At 46.3% G+C, this 19977-nt stretch overlaps 1 protein-coding gene across 1 annotated transcript in view; it reads right to left on the reverse strand.

Annotated features, from left to right (window-relative positions):
* Window positions 1-8217: 8217 nt before the first annotated feature.
* The window catches only part of LOC140723067 (NACHT, LRR and PYD domains-containing protein 3-like), a 54535-nt gene continuing 42775 nt past the window's right edge, over window positions 8218-19977 (reverse strand). The window contains exons 8-12 of the mRNA XM_073037690.1: window positions 12357-14094; window positions 10046-10132; window positions 9722-9892; window positions 9399-9566; window positions 8218-9234 (exon numbers count right to left, since the gene is read on the reverse strand). Of these exons, the coding sequence (XP_072893791.1) occupies window positions 9147-9234; window positions 9399-9566; window positions 9722-9892; window positions 10046-10132; window positions 12357-14094 (2252 nt within the window). The 3' untranslated portion in view covers window positions 8218-9146. The remainder of the gene's footprint in view (window positions 9235-9398; window positions 9567-9721; window positions 9893-10045; window positions 10133-12356; window positions 14095-19977) is intronic.

Here is a 19977-nt window from a genome sequence, read left to right on the forward strand (position 1 = left end):
TTTCCACAGACTCCTTCAAACTTCTGAATCTTTCTCTATACGCTTCTAGGACCAATTCGTCTGCTTTCAAAATATGCTTTTTCACAATATCATAATGAAGTGCTTGCGCAGCAGTTAAAGCTGTATAAAATTGATCTGCTTTACACTCTGTAACAACACTGACCATTTATCTTTCGGCCACTCTGAAATCTAAGCAATCGTTTCAAAATGTTGGAAATATCTTTCCACTTCTGTTTCACTAAATAGTGGGACCAATTTAATTTCTTGACTAGCAACAAACGGTTTTCTAGAACCAGAAGACTGATTACCAGACCTTAATTCCGCCATTGCATATTCAAATTCCTTCTGTTCACTTTCAGCTTCTAACCTACAACGCTCCAACTTCATTTGTTCGATTTGCAACTGCATCTGCAGATTACTTATTGGAAACGACTCTAAAATCGATTCATCAAAATCACCCGAATCCACATAGTGTGACGCGGTTTTTCTCTGTATTACAGCCTTAGATGTAGTCTTCAAAATACCTTTAAGTTCCAATCTACTAGCTATCTCAGACACCTCAGTTTTCTTCCCCTTCGCTAACAACTCCGCGTCTGGCGAAGCCAGAAACTCATCAATATTCATTGTTGCCGAATACCACTCACAAGCCAATCAAACAAAAGAAACGAGTATTCCCCTTTTCCAAAACACCGATTCAAAATTTAACAAGCATTTAAACTCAAATGATTCATCTCGGACGCAGCCCCCCATATTTATGTTACGGATTCAGCAACAATAAATATATGAGTTAGGCAGGGGTTTTTATAACAAATAAAACATTTATTAAACACTGAAAAACAAACCCCCAAAATTAAACAAATCACTAACGTAACCGGAAATCAGCTGCTGTGCGGCAGCTTAAACAGTTCTTAAAGAAATGAAGCTTAAACAGTTCTTAAAGCGATGTTGCAAAAACAGTTCTTCAAAGTAGTATTGCAAATGTTCAAAATGCTTACAGTCCATTTAAGGGAGAGACATTTTAAAGACGATTTAAATTCTCCTTCACGTCGTGTCGTTGCGATTCCCAGTCGAACTATACTTTTCCCACGGAGAATTTACGAAGATGGAAAATGAAACGGCTTAAAGGCACTGACCTTTCCTTTACAAAACTGTATTCAATCCTTTCTGCTATTTCACAGGGATTAACACGGGTACAGTCAACGAATTCCTTCCGAATGAGGATCAAACAAGGTCGAACCTGTTTCACCGTCGAAATCGACTTTCCTCGATCTTTTATCTCCCGAACTCCGATCTTCACTCTCCACTGATTCTCAACAAGCAGTATTATAAAGAAACTGCTGGCAATGACCTTTTAAACTTTAGGAATTAAATAAAACTCCATCTTTCAACTAAACTGCGTCATAACATTAAATTACGCAGTGGCATGAAGTCAACATGGCAAATCCAGCCACGAACTGCCCCTCCTCACAGGGAGAGGTCCTCCTTTTGTACCCTGTAAAAAAAACCCTGTCACATGACCTCTACTGGCGGGAAAATGTCGTCACTCCACCATCACAAGACCATTACATCAAGTGCAGTATAGCTTCGACACCTGTCACGTGACAAGTACACCACTGTCACGTGTCACGGGTACGTAACACCTATCACCCCACCAGCCTCCAGGTCCAACGTATAATTCTCCGTGACTTCCGCCACCTCCAACGGGATCCCACTACCAAGCACATTTTTCCCTCCCCCCGCTTCTGCTTTTCGCAGGGATCGCTCCCTACGCGACTCCCTTGTCTGCTCGTCACCCCCCCCCCCCATCCTTTCCCACCAATCTCCCTCCTGGCACTTATCCTTGTAAATGGAACAATTGCTACACCTCCCCTTACACTTCCTCCCTCATCACCATTCAGGGCCCCAGACAGTCCTTCCAGGTGAGGCGACGCTTCACCTGTGAGTCGGCTGGTGTGGTACACTGCGTCCGGTGCTCCCGGTGTGGCCTTTTATATATGGGTGAGACCCGACGCAGACTGGGAGACCGTTTCGCTGGACACCTACGCTCTGTCCGCCAGAGAAAACAGGATCTCCCAGTGGCCACACATTTTAATTCCACGTCCCATTCCCATTCTGATAAGTCTATCCATGGCTTCTGTACTGTCAAAATGAAGCCACACTCAGGTTGGTGGAAAAACAATCTTATATTCCGTCTGGGTACCCTCCGACCTGATGGCATGAACATTGATTTCTCTAACTTCCGTTAATGCCCCTCCTCCCCTTCTTACCCCATCTCAGATTTATTTATTTATTCCCGCCCATTTTTCTCTCTCTCTCTGCCCCTCTCGCAATCACTCCTTGCTTGTCTCAATCTCCCTCTGCTGCTCCCCTCCCCCTTTCTTTCTCCCTAGGCCTCGAATCATGATCCTTTCCCTTCTCCAGCTCTGTATCCCTTTTCCCACTCACCTTTCCAGTTCTTAGCTTCACCCCTACCCCTCCTATCTTCTAACATTTCGGATTTCCCTCTGCTTCTCCTACTTTCAAATCTTACTATCGTTTCTTTCAGATAGTCCTGACGAAGGGTCTCGGACTGAAACATCGCCTGTACTTCTTCCTGTAGATGCTCCCTGGCCTGCTGCGTTCGACCAGCATCTTGTGTGTGTTGCTTGAATTTCCAGCATCAGCAGATTTCCTCATGTTTACAGTAATCCAAGTGGGGTCTGAACAGGGTCCTATATGGCTGCAATGTTATCTGTCGGCTCCTAAATTCAATGCCACGATTGATTAACGCTAATACACCTTACGCCTTCTTAACCACTGATTCAAACTGTGCAGCGTTGAGCGTCCGATGGACTCGGGCCCGGATCCCAAGATCCCTCTGACCGTCCACACTGCCAAGAGTCTTACCATTAATACTATATTCTGCCATCATATATGACCTACCAAAATGAACCGCTTCACATTTATCTGGATTAAATTCCATCTGCCACTTCTCAGCCCAGTTTTCCATCCTATCAATGTCTCGCTATAACCTCTGGCATCCCTCCACACTATCCACAACAACTCCAAGATTAGTGATATCAGCAAACTTACTAACCCATCCCTCCACTTCCTCATCCAGGTCATTTATAAAAATCACGAAGAGTAGGAGTCCCAGAATAAATCCTTGATGCACTCCACTGGCAACCTTCCTCCATACAGAATATGACCCGTCTACAACCTCCCTTTGCCTTCTGTGGGCAAGCCAGTTCTTGATCCACAAAGCAATGTCACCCTGGATCTCATGCCTCCTTACTTTCTAAATAAGCCTTGCATGGGGTACCTATCAAATGCCTTGCTGAAATCCAAATACACTACTTCTGCTGCTCTTCTTTCATCAATATGTTTAGTCACGTCCTCAAAATAATTCAATCAGGCTTGTAAGGCACGAACTGCTTTTGACAAAGTCGTGCTGACTATTCCCAATCATATTATGCCTCTCCAAATGTTCATAAATCCTGCCTCTCAGGATCATCTCCATCAACTTACCAACCACTAAGATAAGACTCACTGGTCTATAATTTCCAAGTCTATCTCTACTTCCTTTCTCGAATAAAGGAACAACATTCGCAACTCTCCAATCCTCTGGAACCTCTCCCGTCCCTAGTGATTGCCTTAGCAATCTCCTCTCTCGCCTCTTGCAGTATCCTGGGGTACTTTCCATCCGGGTCTGGCGACTTATCCAACTTGATGTTTTCCAAAAGCTCCAGCACATACTTTTTCTTAATATCTACATGCTCAAGTTTTTCAATCTGCTGCAAGTCTTCACTATTATCACGAAGAGCCTTTTCCACAGTGAATACTGAAGTAAAGTATTCATTAAGTACCTCTGCTATTTTCTCCGTTTCCATACAAACTTTCCCACTGTCACATTTGATAGGCCCTATTCTTTCACGTCTTATCCTCCTGCTCTTCACATACTTGTAGAATGCCTTGTGGTTTTCCTTAATCCTGCCCGCCAAGGCCTTCTCATGGCCCCTTCTGGCTCTCCTAATTTGCTTCTGAAGCTGCCTCCTGTTAGCCTTATAATCTTCTAGATCTGTAGCATTAACTAGCTCGCTGAACCTTTCGTAAACTCTTCTTTTCATCTTGACCAGGTTTATTACAGTCTTTGTGCTCCACGGTTCCTGCACCCTACCAAAACTTCCCTGTCTCATTGGAACGTTCCTATGCAGAACTTCACACAAATATTCCCTGAACATTTGCCACATTTCTTCCGTACATTTCCTTGAGAACATCTGTTTCCAATTTAAGCTTCCAATTTTCCTGCCTGATAGCCTCACAAAACCCTTAGTCCAATTGAACGCTTTTCTGACTTGTCTGTTCCAATCTCTCTCCAATGCTATGGTAAAAGAGATAGAATTATGATCACTATCTCCAAAATTCTCTCCCACTGAGAGATCTGACAGTTGACCAGGTTTATTTCTCAATACCAAATCACGTACAGCCTCTACTCTTGTAGGCTTATCTACATATTGTGTCAAGAAACCTTCCTGAGCACACCTAATAAGCTCTACCCCATCTCTACCCTTTGCTGTAGGGAGATACCAATCAATATTTGGGAAATTAAAATCTCCCAACACGACAACTCTGTTATTATTACACCTTTCCAGGATCTGTTTCCCTATCTACTCCTCCATATACCTGTTACTATTGAGCGGCCGATAAAAACACCCAGTAAAGTTATTGACCCCTTCCTGTTCCTAATCACCACCCACAGAGAATCTGTAGACAATCTCTTCATGACTTCTACCTTTCCTGCAGCCGTGACACTATCTCTGATCAACAGTACCAGGCCCGCACCTCTTTTGCCTCCCTCCCTGTCCTTCCTGAAACATGTAAAAACTTGAAGTAACTATTCCTGTCCCTGAGCCATCCAAATCTCTGTAATGGCCACCATATCATATCTCCAAGTACTGATCCACGCTGTGAGCTCATCCGCTTTGTACATAACACTCCTTGCGTTAAAATATACATCTCAAACCTTCGGTCCCTTCTCTATCACCTACCTATTCTCCTTCACACTCTGTCTCCGATCTTTCTCTATTTGAAAGCCAGACGCCTCTTCCCCAGTTTGGCACCTGAGAACATTTTTATCACATACAAACCTTTGATTTCTGTCTATACCAGCAGTTCTCGCAAGAACCTTTATCCTCCTCCACCTCACCATCTGTTCTAACACTCTGGTTCCCCTCCCCCTGCAAATCTAGTTTAAACACCGCCAGAGGAGCACTAGCTAACCTACCCGCAAGGATGTTAGTCCCCTTCCAGTTCAGGTGCAAACCGTCCCGTCGGAACAGGTCCCACTTTCCCTGGAAGGAAGCCCAGTTGGCCAGAATCATTAAGCCCTCCCTCCTGCTCCATCGCCTTAGCCACGTATTTAGCTGTATTATCTCCTATTTCTAGCCTCACTAGCACGTGGCACGGGGAACAATCCTGAGATTGCAACTCTGGAGGTCCTGTCCTTCAACTTTGTACCTAACTCACTAAACTCTCTTTGCAGGACCTCCTCCTTCTTCCTATCCACGTCATTGGTCCCTACATGGACAACATCCGGCTGCTCACCCTCCCTCTTGAGAATACTGAGAACTCGATCCGAGACATCGTGGAGCCTGGCACCAGGGAGGCAACAGACCATCCGAGATTATCGATCTCTCCCACAGAACCTCTTATCTGTCCCCCTAACTATCGTATCCCCTATCACTACTGCTCTCCTCTTTTCCCTCCTTCCTTTCTGAGCTGAGTGTCTAGTCTCGGTGCCAGAAACGCGGCCACTACAACTTGTCCCTGGTAGGTCGGCTCCACCAACAGTATCCAAAACGGTATACTTATTGTTGATGGGAACGGCCACAGGAGTGATCTGCTCTTCCTGTCTATTCCCCTTCCCTGTCCTGAGTCATCCAGCTACCTGCCTCCTGACATTTAGGGGTGACTATCTCTCTGAAACTCCTGTCTATTTCTGCCTCTGCCTCGCAAATGATCAGAAGTTCATCCAGGTCCAGCCCCAGTTCCCTAACTCGGTTTGTCAGGAGCTGCAGCTGGATGCACCTTTTACATGTGTAGTCATCAGGGACAATTCAGCTCGCCCTGACTTCCTAAATACTGCAAACGGAGCACTCGACTGCCCTAACTGCTGCCTCCATTACCTACTTCTAAGCTAATTAGATTAATTAAAGGACTTTACCCAGCCTTACCTCACTGGGAGCAAGCTCGTCCTCAGCCTCTGCTCACTCATTCCCTCTGTCACAGCGGTATATACATACAGCGACCAGTATCTCTCAGACTCACTCTCTCAGGAGTATATAAATAAACTGATCAGTGTCTCTCAGTCCTCCTCTCACAGGGACGTATTTATACACTCAACACGTACAAACAAGCTGGATGAACTCAGCAGGTTGGGCAGCATCCGTTGAAATGAGCGGTCAACGTTTCGGGCCGAGACCATTCATCAAGACTGAAGAACGAGGGGGCAGGGGCCCTATAAAGAAGTTGGGGGAGGGTGGAAGGTGCCAGGTGAAAAGCCAATCAGAGGAAATATCAAGAGGTGGGGGAGGGGAAGCAGGAAGGGGATAGGCAGGAGAGGTGAAGAAGGTATGTAAGGGGAAAGCACTATGGGTAGTAGAAGAAGGCAGAATCATGAGAGAGGTGATAGCCAGCTAGAAGAGGAGGCAGAGTGAAAGTGGGATGGGGGAAGGGAGAGGGAGGGCTCTCTGTCCACTCTCTCAGGGTCATATCCACACACTGGCCTGTGTCTCTCACTCTCACTCTCTCAGAGTTATATCCATAAACTGGCCTGTTTCTGTCAGCCCCACTCTCTCAGGGCTACTCAATAGTTTGGCGTATTTTACCCATGAACCACTGTGCCGAATCCATTACTTCTTGTAGGATTTTCGGTTCAATTCCATTGCTGTTTCCGTAGCAAGCCGTGATGCAGCCAGTCAACACAGTCTCTACTACACACCAGATTTCTGAAAGAGTAGCTAAAGAAATCGCGGAGGCATTACTGGTGTCCTTTGTGAACTACTCGAATCTGAAATGGTTCCTGTGGACTGGAAATTACACATGTCACGCCACTGCTTGAGAAAGGAGGGAGGCAAAAATAGGAAAGTGTAGGCCAATTAGTCTTACTTCATGGTTAGGAAACTGTTGGAGTATGAGGTGTCCGGATACATGAAAAAGTAGGGCAAAGTCTGCATAGGTTCCGTAATGAGAAACCTGTTGCAATTTTTTGAGAATGTAACAATCAGCATCAACAAAGGAGAGTCAGTGGATATGGTTTACTTGATTTTTCAGAGGGTATTTGACAAGGTGCTGCACATGAGGCTACTTAATGAGATAAGGGCTGGTTGATTTTCAGGAAAGATGCTACCATGGAGAGTTTACAAAACTCTAGTTAGTCTGTAATTAACTCTGGTGGCCCCATCAGAGGAAAGACATCGAGGCTTTGCGAAGGATACAGCCGGCGGTAACCAGGATGCCTCCTGGATTAGAGAGCATGCACTATACTGAGAGTTTTGACAAACTGGGGTTGTTTTCTCTGGAGCGGGAAAGGCTAAGAGTAGATCTGCTGAATTTTATACAATTTATGAGAGACATTGATATACCAGACAGACAGTATTTTCCCCACGGTTGAAATGCCAAATAACAGAGGACTCATTTTAAAGGTGAGATGGGGGTAATTCCAAAGGACATGTGAAGTGCAGGGTTTTGTTTTTTACACAGACTGCTGGTGTGGGGTGGTGGTAGAGGCAGATTCATTGGGAACCTTTAAGAGATGTTAAAATAGGCAAGGTTACGGTGTGGAAAAAGATTTCGGGGGATATTTTATTTCTACAAAAAGATGCATGTGTCTGGAAGCACTGCGGAGATTGGTGATTGAGGCAGATACATTCAAGACATTTAAAGGACTATCAGATAAGCAAAGGGATGGCAGAAAAGACGGGGTTTAGGCTGTGTTGTGTTTAAGACAGCGTTTGGTAGCGCGGAAAGGGACGAGAGCGAGGAAAGAGTGGGGGCGGGAACAATGAAAGTGTGAGGGGGGCAAGGGCGAGGAAAGCGCGGGATCAGCGTGGGTGCTGTGCGGGTTACGTGATCCTGGGTAGCAAACCTCCCTCCGCCTCAGCTGTGCCTCTGCGAGAAGCTCTGGATCACTGTGGGTGATGGGATTCCCGAGCAAGCTCAAATCAAGTCCAACACAAATCAAGTTACAGCAGTTTATTGATTTCATCATAATAATAGTCATCCGTTAGTCTCATGAGACCATGGATTTGCGCCTTGGAAGGTTTCTTTTCCAGGGTTTTTTGATGGGAGACCAGGCTGCAAGCCGTCCTCTCTCCACGCCACCGATGTTGTCCAAGGGAAGGGCACTAGGCCCCGGTGCCACAGAGCAATGTGTTAAGTGCCTTGCTCAAGGACACAAACACGCTGCCTCAGCTGAGGCTCGAAACAGTGACCTTCAGGTTACTAGTCTGATGCCTTGCCCACTAGGCCACGCGCCAACACACATGACAAATGTAAATGTAAATTAAACAACGTGTAACCTGCTAACTTGCGGAAATAAATAAGCTGTTCCTGATTCACTCAAGAGTCACACACAATTAACTGACCAGTAACAACGAGTAACAGATTGAATAATCAGTCCCGTGTCTCACCATCACTCCGCTTCAGGAAACCGATGATTATAAAATCACATCTCAGGACAGTGTCCGAGATCGCTGAAGTTCTAGGGTCGCTACCAAGGTATTTATCAATTTAACATCATTACGTCGGCCAGACTTCTAAATGTATTGTCCTCAGCATAGTGAGCAAAAGTGTTCTCTCTCAGGATAATCCCATCCCAGACACTGGTGTCCCAGACTGAGCCCCGCCTCTTCTATCTGTGTATTTCCCCAAGGCCTCACTTAAGTGAACTCTCGGACCGGGACATCCGACAGAAATAGCGCCGCTGGTCACAAAGCGGAATTACATGCCTGCGGAAACACCTCCGACATCAGAGAGTGCTTGGTTGGAAACGTGACCCGTTAGAACCATTGGGAATTAAATCTGAAGCATTGTCGTTAAAGGGGATGGTGAGGAATCGACCAAAATGTTCCCATCCCTTGGGTGGGGTTGTTCACTCATTCAGATGTTCACAGGTTCACTGTCAGTCCAGGTCTGAGTTCCTGCAGATACTTCAGTTCCATCTCCCCAGTCTCACTGAAGTGATTTCTCCACAGCCTGAAACAGAGAGAAGAATACAGAGGAAATAAACAAATGATACAACAGTGACTGTAACAGGGGACTGGGGTTAATATTTCAAAAACGCTGACAAACAAATATCACCGGTGATCCCGAGGATCCACTGAAATTTTATCACACTGAGCATTAACAAGAATACTCACTCAATATAGGCCAGACTCGGGAGGGTTAGTATGAGGCGACGGAGAGCAGGGACAGATCGGTCCGTGAGCGAGTTTAATCTCAGGTCCAGCTCCGTCAGTGATTGGTTTGTACTGAGACCCGAGACAAGATCCTCGGCACCAGAATCCGTGAGACCAACTTTCCACAGCCTGGAGATGAGAGAGAGTGAGGGTGAAGGACACATAGAGACAGGAGACGGTACAAATCCCTAGTGTTTATCTGTAACACAATTACTGATCACATTAATGTTCAGTGTCAGACACCCAGTGACTGTAAACACTATCTCCCAGAGACTGGTACTTACCACAGTTTCTGTATTTTACACTCCGGGTTTCCAAGAGCCTCAGACACCAGTTTCACTCCTGAATCTTCCAGTTTATTAATACTCAGGTTCAAATCTGTAAGTGTACGGTTTGCACGGAGAGTGGAGGCGAGATCCTCTGCACCAGAACCTGTGAGGCCAACATCATTCAGCCTGGGGTTGAGAGAGAGTGAGAGTGAAGGACACACAGACAGGAGACATCAGAAATTCCCAGTGTTTATCAGTAACACAATTACTGATCAGCTTGATGTTCAATTTCTGACACCCAGTAACTGTAAACACAATCTCCAACAGTCTGGTACTTACCGCAATTTCTGTATTTTACACTCCGGGTTCCTCAGAGCCGTAGACACCAGTTTCACTCCTGAATCTCCCAGGTCATTACCCCCAAGTCTAAACACAAAGAGAAAAACTAATGAACAAAGAGATTGAAACCGTGGGTATGAGGGAATATCTGTCATTCGGATATTTCTGGAAACATGAAGCGCTTCAGTATATCAATGATTGGGATTCCCACTACTGTCAAATTTCACTACCGAATGTCAGTAATTTACTGTCAATGTGACTCTGTAATTTCCCATATTCTGTCTCCTTCCCCAACAGTTAGAATAGTGTTGCTGATGTGAGAATGTCGGAAGGGCCAGGGTTGAAGGGTGAGAGATCGTCCCTCTGAGAGGAAGAATTGTGGGTGGGAAAATCTCCATGGGAGATGCGCGCAGAGACCCGCACCACAGGAAAAGTGCTGGGAAAAATGATCCCCACAGGAGGAAAGGGAACGAGGAACAGGGATCCCCATAGGGTGATGGGGAACGAGGAAGAGTAATCCCGAGAGGATGAAGGGAGATGTGGAAGAGAGATCCCACAGGATGAAGGGGAACGAGGAACAGGGATCCCCATAGGGTGATGGGGAAAGAGGAAGAGTAATCCCGAGAGGATGAAGGGAGATGGGGAAGAGAGATCCCACAGGATGAAGGAGGTGGGGATCAGTGATTCTACACAGCAGGAATGGAAATGGGGAAGAGAGACTCCAGAAGAGAAAGCGGAATGCGGAAGAGAGATTCCTATTGGAGGGATGGGGATGGGCAAGAGAGAACCCCGCAGGACGAAGGGAATGAGCAAGGGAGAACCCGACAGAGCAAGGGGAATGGGGAAGTGATCCCGACAGGAGGAAGGGAATGAGCAAGGGAGAACCTGACAGAGGAAGGGGGATGGGGAAGTGATCCCCACAGGAGGAAGGGAATGAGCTAGGGAGAACCTGACAGAGGAAGGGGGATGGGGAAGTGATCCCCACAGGAGGAAGGGAATGAGCAAGGGAGAACCTGACAGAGGAAGGGGGATGGGGAAGTGATCCCCACAGGAGGAAGGGAATGAGCAAGGGAGAACCTGACAGAGGAAGGGGGACGGGGAAGTGATCCCGACAGGAGGAAGGGAATGTGCAAGGGAGAACCTGACAGAGGAAGGGGAGTGGGGAAGTGATCCCCACAGGAAGAAGGACTTAGGGAATAAAGATTCCACTGGAGGAGCCAGATGGGGAAGACAGATCCAAAAGAACGAATGGGGAGAGGGAATTGAGATCCCACCGGAGGAAGGAGATTCGAGAAGAGTTCCCACAAGGGTAATGGGGGTGGAGATTAAAGATATCACAAGGGGAGGAGGACGGGGAAGAGAGCTGACAACAGGAAGGGGATGGGGAAGAGAGATCCCCACAGAGGGAAGGGAGAGGAGGAAGAGAGACCACCCACAGGGGAAAGGGGGTGGGGAAGAGAGATCCCATAGGGGGCAGGAGGACGGGGAAGAGAGAACCCACAGCAGGAATGGGGATGTGGAAGAGAGATACCACAGGGGAACGGGGGTGGGAAGAGAAGCCCCCATGGCGGAAATGGGGTGGGGAAGTGAGATCCGACAGAAGTATAGGGAGAACTGAATGCACAGGAGGAATGAGACATGCAGAGAGGTCCAACAGTGGGAATGGATGTGTGCACAGAGATCCCACAGGAGTATAGTGTTGAGAAAAGATGCTTCTACCAGAGGAGCTGATGCGGACGTAGATCCTCGGGAGAGGTTGGTCTAAACTGAGGTCCACAATCGGGAGAAAAGATGCCCACGTAGTGACTGGGTATCTGGGATTGAGAAAAGTCACACAGTTGGAGTGATGGAGATAGTCACTCACAGGGAAGGGTAGAGGAGGACAATCTCACAGCAGCATTTCTAAACCTCTCACTGGGAAAGTCATCTCACACTCTTTTGTCCCTCAACGGGAAAATGGCGGGATGTCCCTACACACCCCCTTGCAATTTGTGTCGGTCTGGGTGTCATTAACATTGAGAAGGAGCAATGTCAATGGACGTGTCACAGGGAGCGAGAAACACGGCCAATCCTGTGATTTACTACAATTAAGCGAATGGCTGTTGTTCGTGATCTGATGCAGACTCCAAATCCCATCAGAAAAAAAAACCCACAGAACCCTTCTGTCCCAGTGGAATTACTGACCGGTCCACTGGTCATTTGTCACAATTTTTCCCAAACTTATTTACTCCGATTTTAGCCAATTTCCTTAGCATTGAAACAACACAATGGAACAGTTTCACATTTCAGAGTGAGACAGAAATCTGGTTACCTCAACTCCTGGCACTTGTGTAGCCCGGATCCCAGCCGCTGGATTCCTTCAAACTGAATGCGGCAGTTCCAAAAATCAAGGTGTTTTATTGTATCACAGAGTCCGATGGCATGAGACAGGACCGCGCACTCAATCGGGGACAGTGGCATTTCACTGAATGAAAGTTTTTCCACAGATCCCAGTGCGGCCTGAGCTAGTCCAGTATTCTGAGACTCAAACAGGTAGTGCAATGTGTTCAGGAGGTTCCTTGTATAATCTTCACCAGCAGAGATATTTATCTGGTGTATAACCGCCTCCTTCACCCAGTCAATCACCCGGCAGGTTGTTTGATGAGGAAATGGACCCAGAAACTCCTCCAGGCCCCGAGCTGTCATTGGGTTGGAGAGTCCAGCAACAAAACGGATAAATACCTCAAATCGCCCGTCTGTGGTATTGTGGGCTCCAGTGAGGAATATCAGGATATCCCCGGGATGTGGATTCAGGAATTGTGCGACTGCAGCTACAAACTCTTGGATGGTGAGGTGTGGGAATGTGTACACCACGCTCCGGGCAGAATCCTCTCTCTCCAAAAGCTCCATCAGGAACCCGGACAGAAACTGGGAAGGCTGCAGATTGTACTTGATCAAATCTCCATCTGTAAACACAATCTTCCTCTCGGACACTCCTCTGAAGGCCATCTGACCAACCCTGAGTAACACATCACGGGGGTTCTCAATCTCACGGACGTGGTTTTTCAGGATGTTGTAAATATAGTAGGAGTACAGTTGGGTGATGGTCTTGGGAACTCGCTGCGGGTCTCTGACTCTTTGTGTGAAAAAGGGGCCCAGTGCCAGGGCGAGGATCCAGCAGTAGGAGGGGTTGTAGCTCATGGTGTACAGGATCTCGTTCTCCTTCACATAATTGAAAACAGCTTCCGCAACCGTCTGATCTTCAAAATGTCTGATGAAATATTTCTTCCGTTCCTCATCAACAAATCCCAGGATTTCAGCCCAGACACTGATCTTCGCCTTTTCCAATAAATGTAACGCAGTGGGACGGGTGGTCACCAGCACTGAACACCCTGGGAGCACCTTGCCCAGAATTAAACTGTACACAATGTCAGACACCTTGCACTTGAATTCAGGATCTTTGCATGTGGACTGAGCTTCTGGGTCTCTCCGACTGTCAGCAAAATCAATTTTGTCATTGAATTCATCCAAACCATCAAATATAAACAGCAATGCCTCTGGGTTCTTCCAGACCTCTCTCAGGATATTCCCAAAGTAAGGATACTGATCCAGCATCAGTTCCTTCAGGTTTATTCGACAGTTAATAATGTTTAAATCACGAAATTTGAAACTGAAGATAAACTGGAACTGTTGGTATATTATCCCCGTGGCCCAGTCATAAACAATCTTTTGTACCATTGTTGTTTTCCCGATCCCTGGGGCTCCCGCCACTGCTGCCGAACTCCCAGATTTGGATTTACTCCGGGAAAAGCTGCTCTGGAACAACTGATCAGTTCGGATTTTTTCCAGCTCTCCGCGGAGATGTTTCTCTCTACACTCCTCGTGGACTCTGCCTCTTGCCAGCAGCTCATGTTCCACCAGTCTCCGATCTCGAACAGTAGAAATGACCGTGAGCTCAGCGTATCGATCAACCAGCTGGAAAACCTTCACCTTCTCCCTCATCAGGATCGTGTTCACTCTCAGTTTTTCAGTTTGTGCCCGCAGAGTCTCCTTGTGTTTCTGTTGAACATCTTCCATGGGAAGAGAGAACATATTCAAAATGTTAAATGGCTCATCTGACAAAGAACTTTATAACTGCAATTCATCATTCAGTGTTTGAGATTACGTGAATAAATTCAATGCTTCCATGGATATTAGGACAGAAAGTAAAGTTCTGTTCACAGACACCGGAATTGACAGCAACGTATGTCCCTGAAAATGTCCAATCCTCATTTTCTGGTTCTAGTTATTTGTGAAGGTGAACATTCCCCTGATTGCACTTTCTGAGGAAGCTTAAACAAGCATCACTCCCCACTAACATCTTAACTACATTCTACAGAGGCGTGGTTGAGAGTGTGCTGACCTTTTGCATCACAACCTGGTACTCCAGCTGCAGTGCTGCCGACAACAAAGCCTTGCAGATGGTTGTTAGGGGAGCAGAGAAGGTTATTGGGGTCTCCCTACCTTCTGTCCAGGACGTCTTTCAGAGTCAATGCCTCCAGAAGACACGCTACATCATTAAAGACCCCTCACACCCTCTCCATGAACTGTTTGTTCTTCTGCCATCAGGCAAACGTTACAGGAGCATCAAAACTAAAACCACAAAGTAACTAAACGGCTTCCTCCCACAGACAGTCAGACTGCTAAATAGCTGCTCCATCTGACTCTGCTTTGGACACTTCTAACTGCACTGGACACTTGTAACTTGATTTTAACTGACATGTGGCTGTTCTGTTTTACTTTTTATTGTTGTGTTTACTATTTATTGTTGCGTTTGTTATGTTATGATTACATTGCTCCTGGGAAACGCTGTCTCATTCGGCCCTGCAGAGCTGATGTACAGTTAGAATGACAATAACGTTTTCGAATCTTGAATATTCTATTGCAATCCTGACTGCACTCCCATTACAACAACATTTCACTATATTTAAAGCATTGTTTACCTCATTAACAGAGGATGTTAATGTTGATCTGGTGTGGAACTATGGAGAGCAGGACACTGCATTTTGGCAAAGCTGAACACTGGGGAGTCACAGGTGTCCACTGCTCTTGCATCAAAACAGGAGAAAATATGCGGGAAATACTCAAGTCGGGCAGCATCTGGGGGAGAATCACAGTGAAGTTGTGGGTCGATAATCCATCGGAATGACAGGAATGAAAATGGGTAGTTTTCAATCGCAGTGATGGAGGATTGGTGGAAAGATGGTATCTGTGATAATGGAAGAAACCGCAAGCGTCTGTCTCAGTGATGTACATCGTGTCTGTGGGCGAGGGTGGTGAAGTCTTGGAAACTGATACTCATCAGCGTTGCAGTGGGGATGTGGGGCGCTGTCTTATGAGGCCTCCGTCTGTCAGAGTCGACCGTGGATGTCCTACCCCTGCAAGTCAGGACACTTCGATATGGAGAGGAAGCTTTTGCCGATGTAGCAAGCTCCCTCTCTCCATGCATTTGATGAACACCAGGGAACGGCAGAGACTGACACAGCTTGGCAGGATATGCCAGTCTGCGTTGAACACCATTTAACACTGACTTAGGGGCTCCAGGTCAGGAATTTTCCCACTGGGTTTACTCCCAATCTCTTTCCCATGAGGGGTACAGTTGCAAGGCAGTGGAGTTTTGAGATCAGAGTTTCCCTACTCCTGGGTGAGCTGCCAATCACGGCTGATGAGCCCATATGAACAAAGCGACTGGCTGTAAGGCATCAGTAACCCACCTGTGCCCCTTCTCCTGTCAGAAGAAACGCTTTACCAGGCTTAGTGGCTAAACCGCATGTGAAGGCCAGGAGCTGGACAGAGGCTACTCGCCACTGAGAGCATTTCATTGGTCGTGGCAGCTCATCCGCACTGCCAACCCCTCGGGTATAACAATCTTAAGCAACCAAGGGACACTGTATTATTGACAATCAATCGGTAAATTGGTTTATTATTGTGACATGCACCACTGTAAAATGGAAAACTTTTCTGCATGCGATCCGAACAGATCCTTACATCACATCGGTGCAATGAGGTCGTGCAAGGAAAAACGGAACAGAATAGTGCAGGGAAACAGTGTTTCAGTTGCCGAGAAAATGCAGTGCAGGCAGACAATAAGGTAGAAGGCCAAAGGATCATTGGGAGGTCAGCGTTGAGTTTTTTTTGGGACTATGATCCTAAACTGTAGAATTCAACACCTTAAACTACAGTACTGTGCAGAAGTCTAAGGTGTATATTAGGACTGACACATTTTGTCTTTTATTTTCTAGTTTGCACTTTATCCCGTTGTGATGCGGTTAGAACGGCATCGTCTGGATGAAAGGTGCTTTATAAATAAGTTATTATTATTATTATTATTATTATTATTATTATTATTATCATCATCATCATCATCATCATCATCATCATCATCATCATCATCATCATCATCTTAGCCTAAACTGGTAAAACTTGAGGTACAGGCATAGCCAAGGACACTCATGTCTCAATTGATAGGAGAATTCAGACTATTTTCGTGGTGTATAGTATTGAAGGTTTTCGAAGATTTACACAAGTATTGCTGTGAGGGCCTAATTTATTAATACTATTCTGTAAAGCCTTCAGGATGATACCAGTTAATGATATTACGATTGGGATAACGAATACCCTGTTCGTGTTCCATAGTCATTCATTTTGTCCTTTTAATTCAACATATTTCCTGCATTTTTTTACTAATTCATTTCTGTAAGTTATGTGTGTTTGGAATGGCTATATATATTTAAAAAGTTGCTTTTGCTTGTTGATTCTGTAAAATTACATCCGAACGTATATCATGGATTACGCTATCTGAAATAATGATCGGACGCAGTATGATATGAAGGACTCCGATAGGACTCTAAAAGTGGAGCAGGCTTGTACTTACTGTAAGTTGTGGTGTTTTTCATCAGTTGTAGTTTAAGCAATGTTTTTGTGAATGCTGTCCACCACTTGATTGTGGTTGTGCAAGTAATGAGATTCAGTTAAACTACTGCAGGATCTTGTAAAGTCGGATTGTTTCTAGTTTCTCTTGTAATTTTCAGCATATATCGTCTTGAACCTATTGGTCGTTTATTCTGTATTTTTGTTAACTACATGTGTTAACAACCTTGTCCTGTATTGCGACAATGATCCCTTCTGTTTCTGGGAAGAGTTCTCCAACTCTGAGCCAGGGGCTCGACGCTTCCTTGTCGACATCTAGTCGGCTCAGATCGTGTGGATGTCTTCCGAGGGGAGTCAGACTCTTCCATTGGATAGCGTTTTATGATAGTTTCTTCATTTTTTATGGGTTAAGCTTTCATTTTCGTTCAGTGATGTGTACCCCTTATTGGATTTGCATATGCTTGTACGGAGTGCTGAATCCTGCTTGCGTTATAAAAATATGTCAATAGAGCTAATTGTGGATTTCAGAAAAGGTGAGATGAGGGAACACAACACACCAGTCCTCATAAAGGTATCTGATGTGGAAAGAGTGAGCAATTCCAAATTCCTGGCTGTCAGTATCTCTCAATTTCTAACCTGGACCCAAGATATCGATGCAGCTACAAAGAAGGCACAACAATGACTATATTTCATCAGGAGTTTCCAACATCACTCGAATATTTCTACAGGTGTAACTTGGAGAGCATTGTAACTGGCTGCATCACCGTCTGGTTCATGGGGACTACTGTACAGGATCGGAGTAAGGTGCACACTCAACGATTCAGGAACAACTTCTCCTCTGACTTCTGGTTTCTGAATGGACATTGGACCCATCGATACTGTTTCACTAATCTCTTTTTAAATTTCTATTTCTGCACTACTTATTTAGTTTAATATTTCATATAATCACACAGACATGCATAGTTCTATATGTTCAACTTCCAGGCCCTGAAGCCGCTTTGCTGCTCAGCCAGATCCACTGTCTGACAGGCCACATGTCTCGAATGGATAACTCCAGGTTGCCGAAAGCAGTACTCTACGGAGAACTCTCTCAGGGCAAGAGAGATCGTGGTGCCCCGCGCAGGAGGTACAAGGACCAAATTAAGCAGAGGCTCTCTCAGGCAAATATGGAGGTCAATGAGTGGCAGCCGCTGATCCACGGAAAAACCAAGAATTTTGAGGAACCCAGAAGAGCGACTGCTGAAAAGAAGAGGGGATGCAAGAAGGATCCAACTACCCAAGCGCCTGCATCCCAGCTGCCCCTCTGTCCCAACTGCTCCCGGGTCTGCAGATCCAGAATTGGCCCCTACAGTCACCAACAATCGTGTCGTCATCCAGTGCCACCACCCTCCCCCCCACCTCCCCTCCCCCCCACACACAGACACAGACACACACACACACACACACACACACACACACACACACACACACACACACACACACACACACACACATTTGGGAAGAGAACAGGATTTAGGGTATGTTTCATGATCATTAATGCTTGGTGGAACCCTGTAATGTCCATTCCCTCTAATCCTTTTGTTCCCCGGATCTGGAGTACCTGGTGCTGCTGTGTAAACCTTTCCGGCTGCCAAGGGAGTTCCCGGCTGTTATTATCACAACTGTGTAATAACAACATCCCCCAGTTGTGTGTTATTGTCACAGAGGGGGGATGATTCCCTTCCGAAGTCGGTCAGGACTTCCCAAACCACAACATTTGTATCAACAGTTCCGTGTGAACAGCACTTGCCGTGTCACCGACTGCTTACAATGCCGGTGATCAGCAGGAGCTCAAGAAATTCAGCTCCGATCTGTGCAAAGTCATCCAGGCAGCGAAACGACAATACAGATATCGTATTCAGGCACAACTCTCCACCAACAACACACACAGCTTATGGCAAGGTTTGTACACCAATGCAGACTTCAGAGCTAAGTGCAGTGGTGCTGCCAACATCGCTGCTTGTCTCCCAGAGGATCTAAGTCTCTTAACGCTCGGTTCGATATCGCCAACACTGAGACCCCGAGGAGAGCCGACAAAGCGACCTGCACATTGGTCATCTCTGAGGCTGAAGTTCGCAGGTGTTTCCAACGAGTGGACAGTCGCAAGGTTGAGGGACCGGACGGCATCCCAGGGCGGGTACTCAGGATGCGCGCGGCACAACTGGCAGGTGTATTTACGGATATTTTTAATCTCATCCTCTCCCACTGTAGAGTTCCCTCCTGCTTCAAATCATCCATCATTGTTCCTGTACCTAAAACGACGAAGGCAACATGCCTGAACGTTTGGAGTCCTGTCGCACTCACCTCAGTAATAAGCAAATGCTTTGAGAGGCTGGTCCTGGACTACATCTGCAGCTTGTTACCACCCACACTGGACCCCCTACAATTCACCTACCGACACAACCGATCAACAGATGACACAATAGTCACTGCTCTGCACACCTCCTTAAACATCTGGAGAAGAGGGATGCTTATGTGAGAATGATGTTATTAGACTACAGTTCAGCATTCAATACCATCATTCCCTCCAGGCTTGACAAGAAGCTCAGAGACCTCGGCCTTCACCCTGCCTTGTGCAGCTGGATCCTGGATTTCCTGTCGGATCGCCGGCAGGTGGTAAGAGTGGGCTCCCTCATCTCTGCCCCTCTGCCCCTCAACACAGGAGCCCCTCAGGGCTGTGTCCTAAGCACCCTCCTTTACTCTCTGTATGCGCATGACTGTGTCGCCACCCACAGCTCCAATCTGCTAATTAAATTTGCTGAGTATACTATATTTTTTGGCCAAATCTCAAGTAATAACGAGGCAGCCTACACAGAAGAAGTCATCAGCCTGACACAGTGGTGTCAAGAAAACAACTTCTCCCTCAATGTCGCAAAGACAAGAGGAATGGAGATAGGCTAACCCCCACTGATATCAATGGGTCTGGGGTTGAGACAGTGAACAGCTTCAAGTTCCTTGGCATTCACATCACTGAGGACCTCACATCAATTGTGTGGTGAAAAAAG

This window comes from Hemitrygon akajei, unplaced genomic scaffold (assembly GCF_048418815.1).
Source record: "Hemitrygon akajei unplaced genomic scaffold, sHemAka1.3 Scf000099, whole genome shotgun sequence".
Classification (NCBI taxonomy): domain Eukaryota; kingdom Metazoa; phylum Chordata; class Chondrichthyes; order Myliobatiformes; family Dasyatidae; genus Hemitrygon; species Hemitrygon akajei.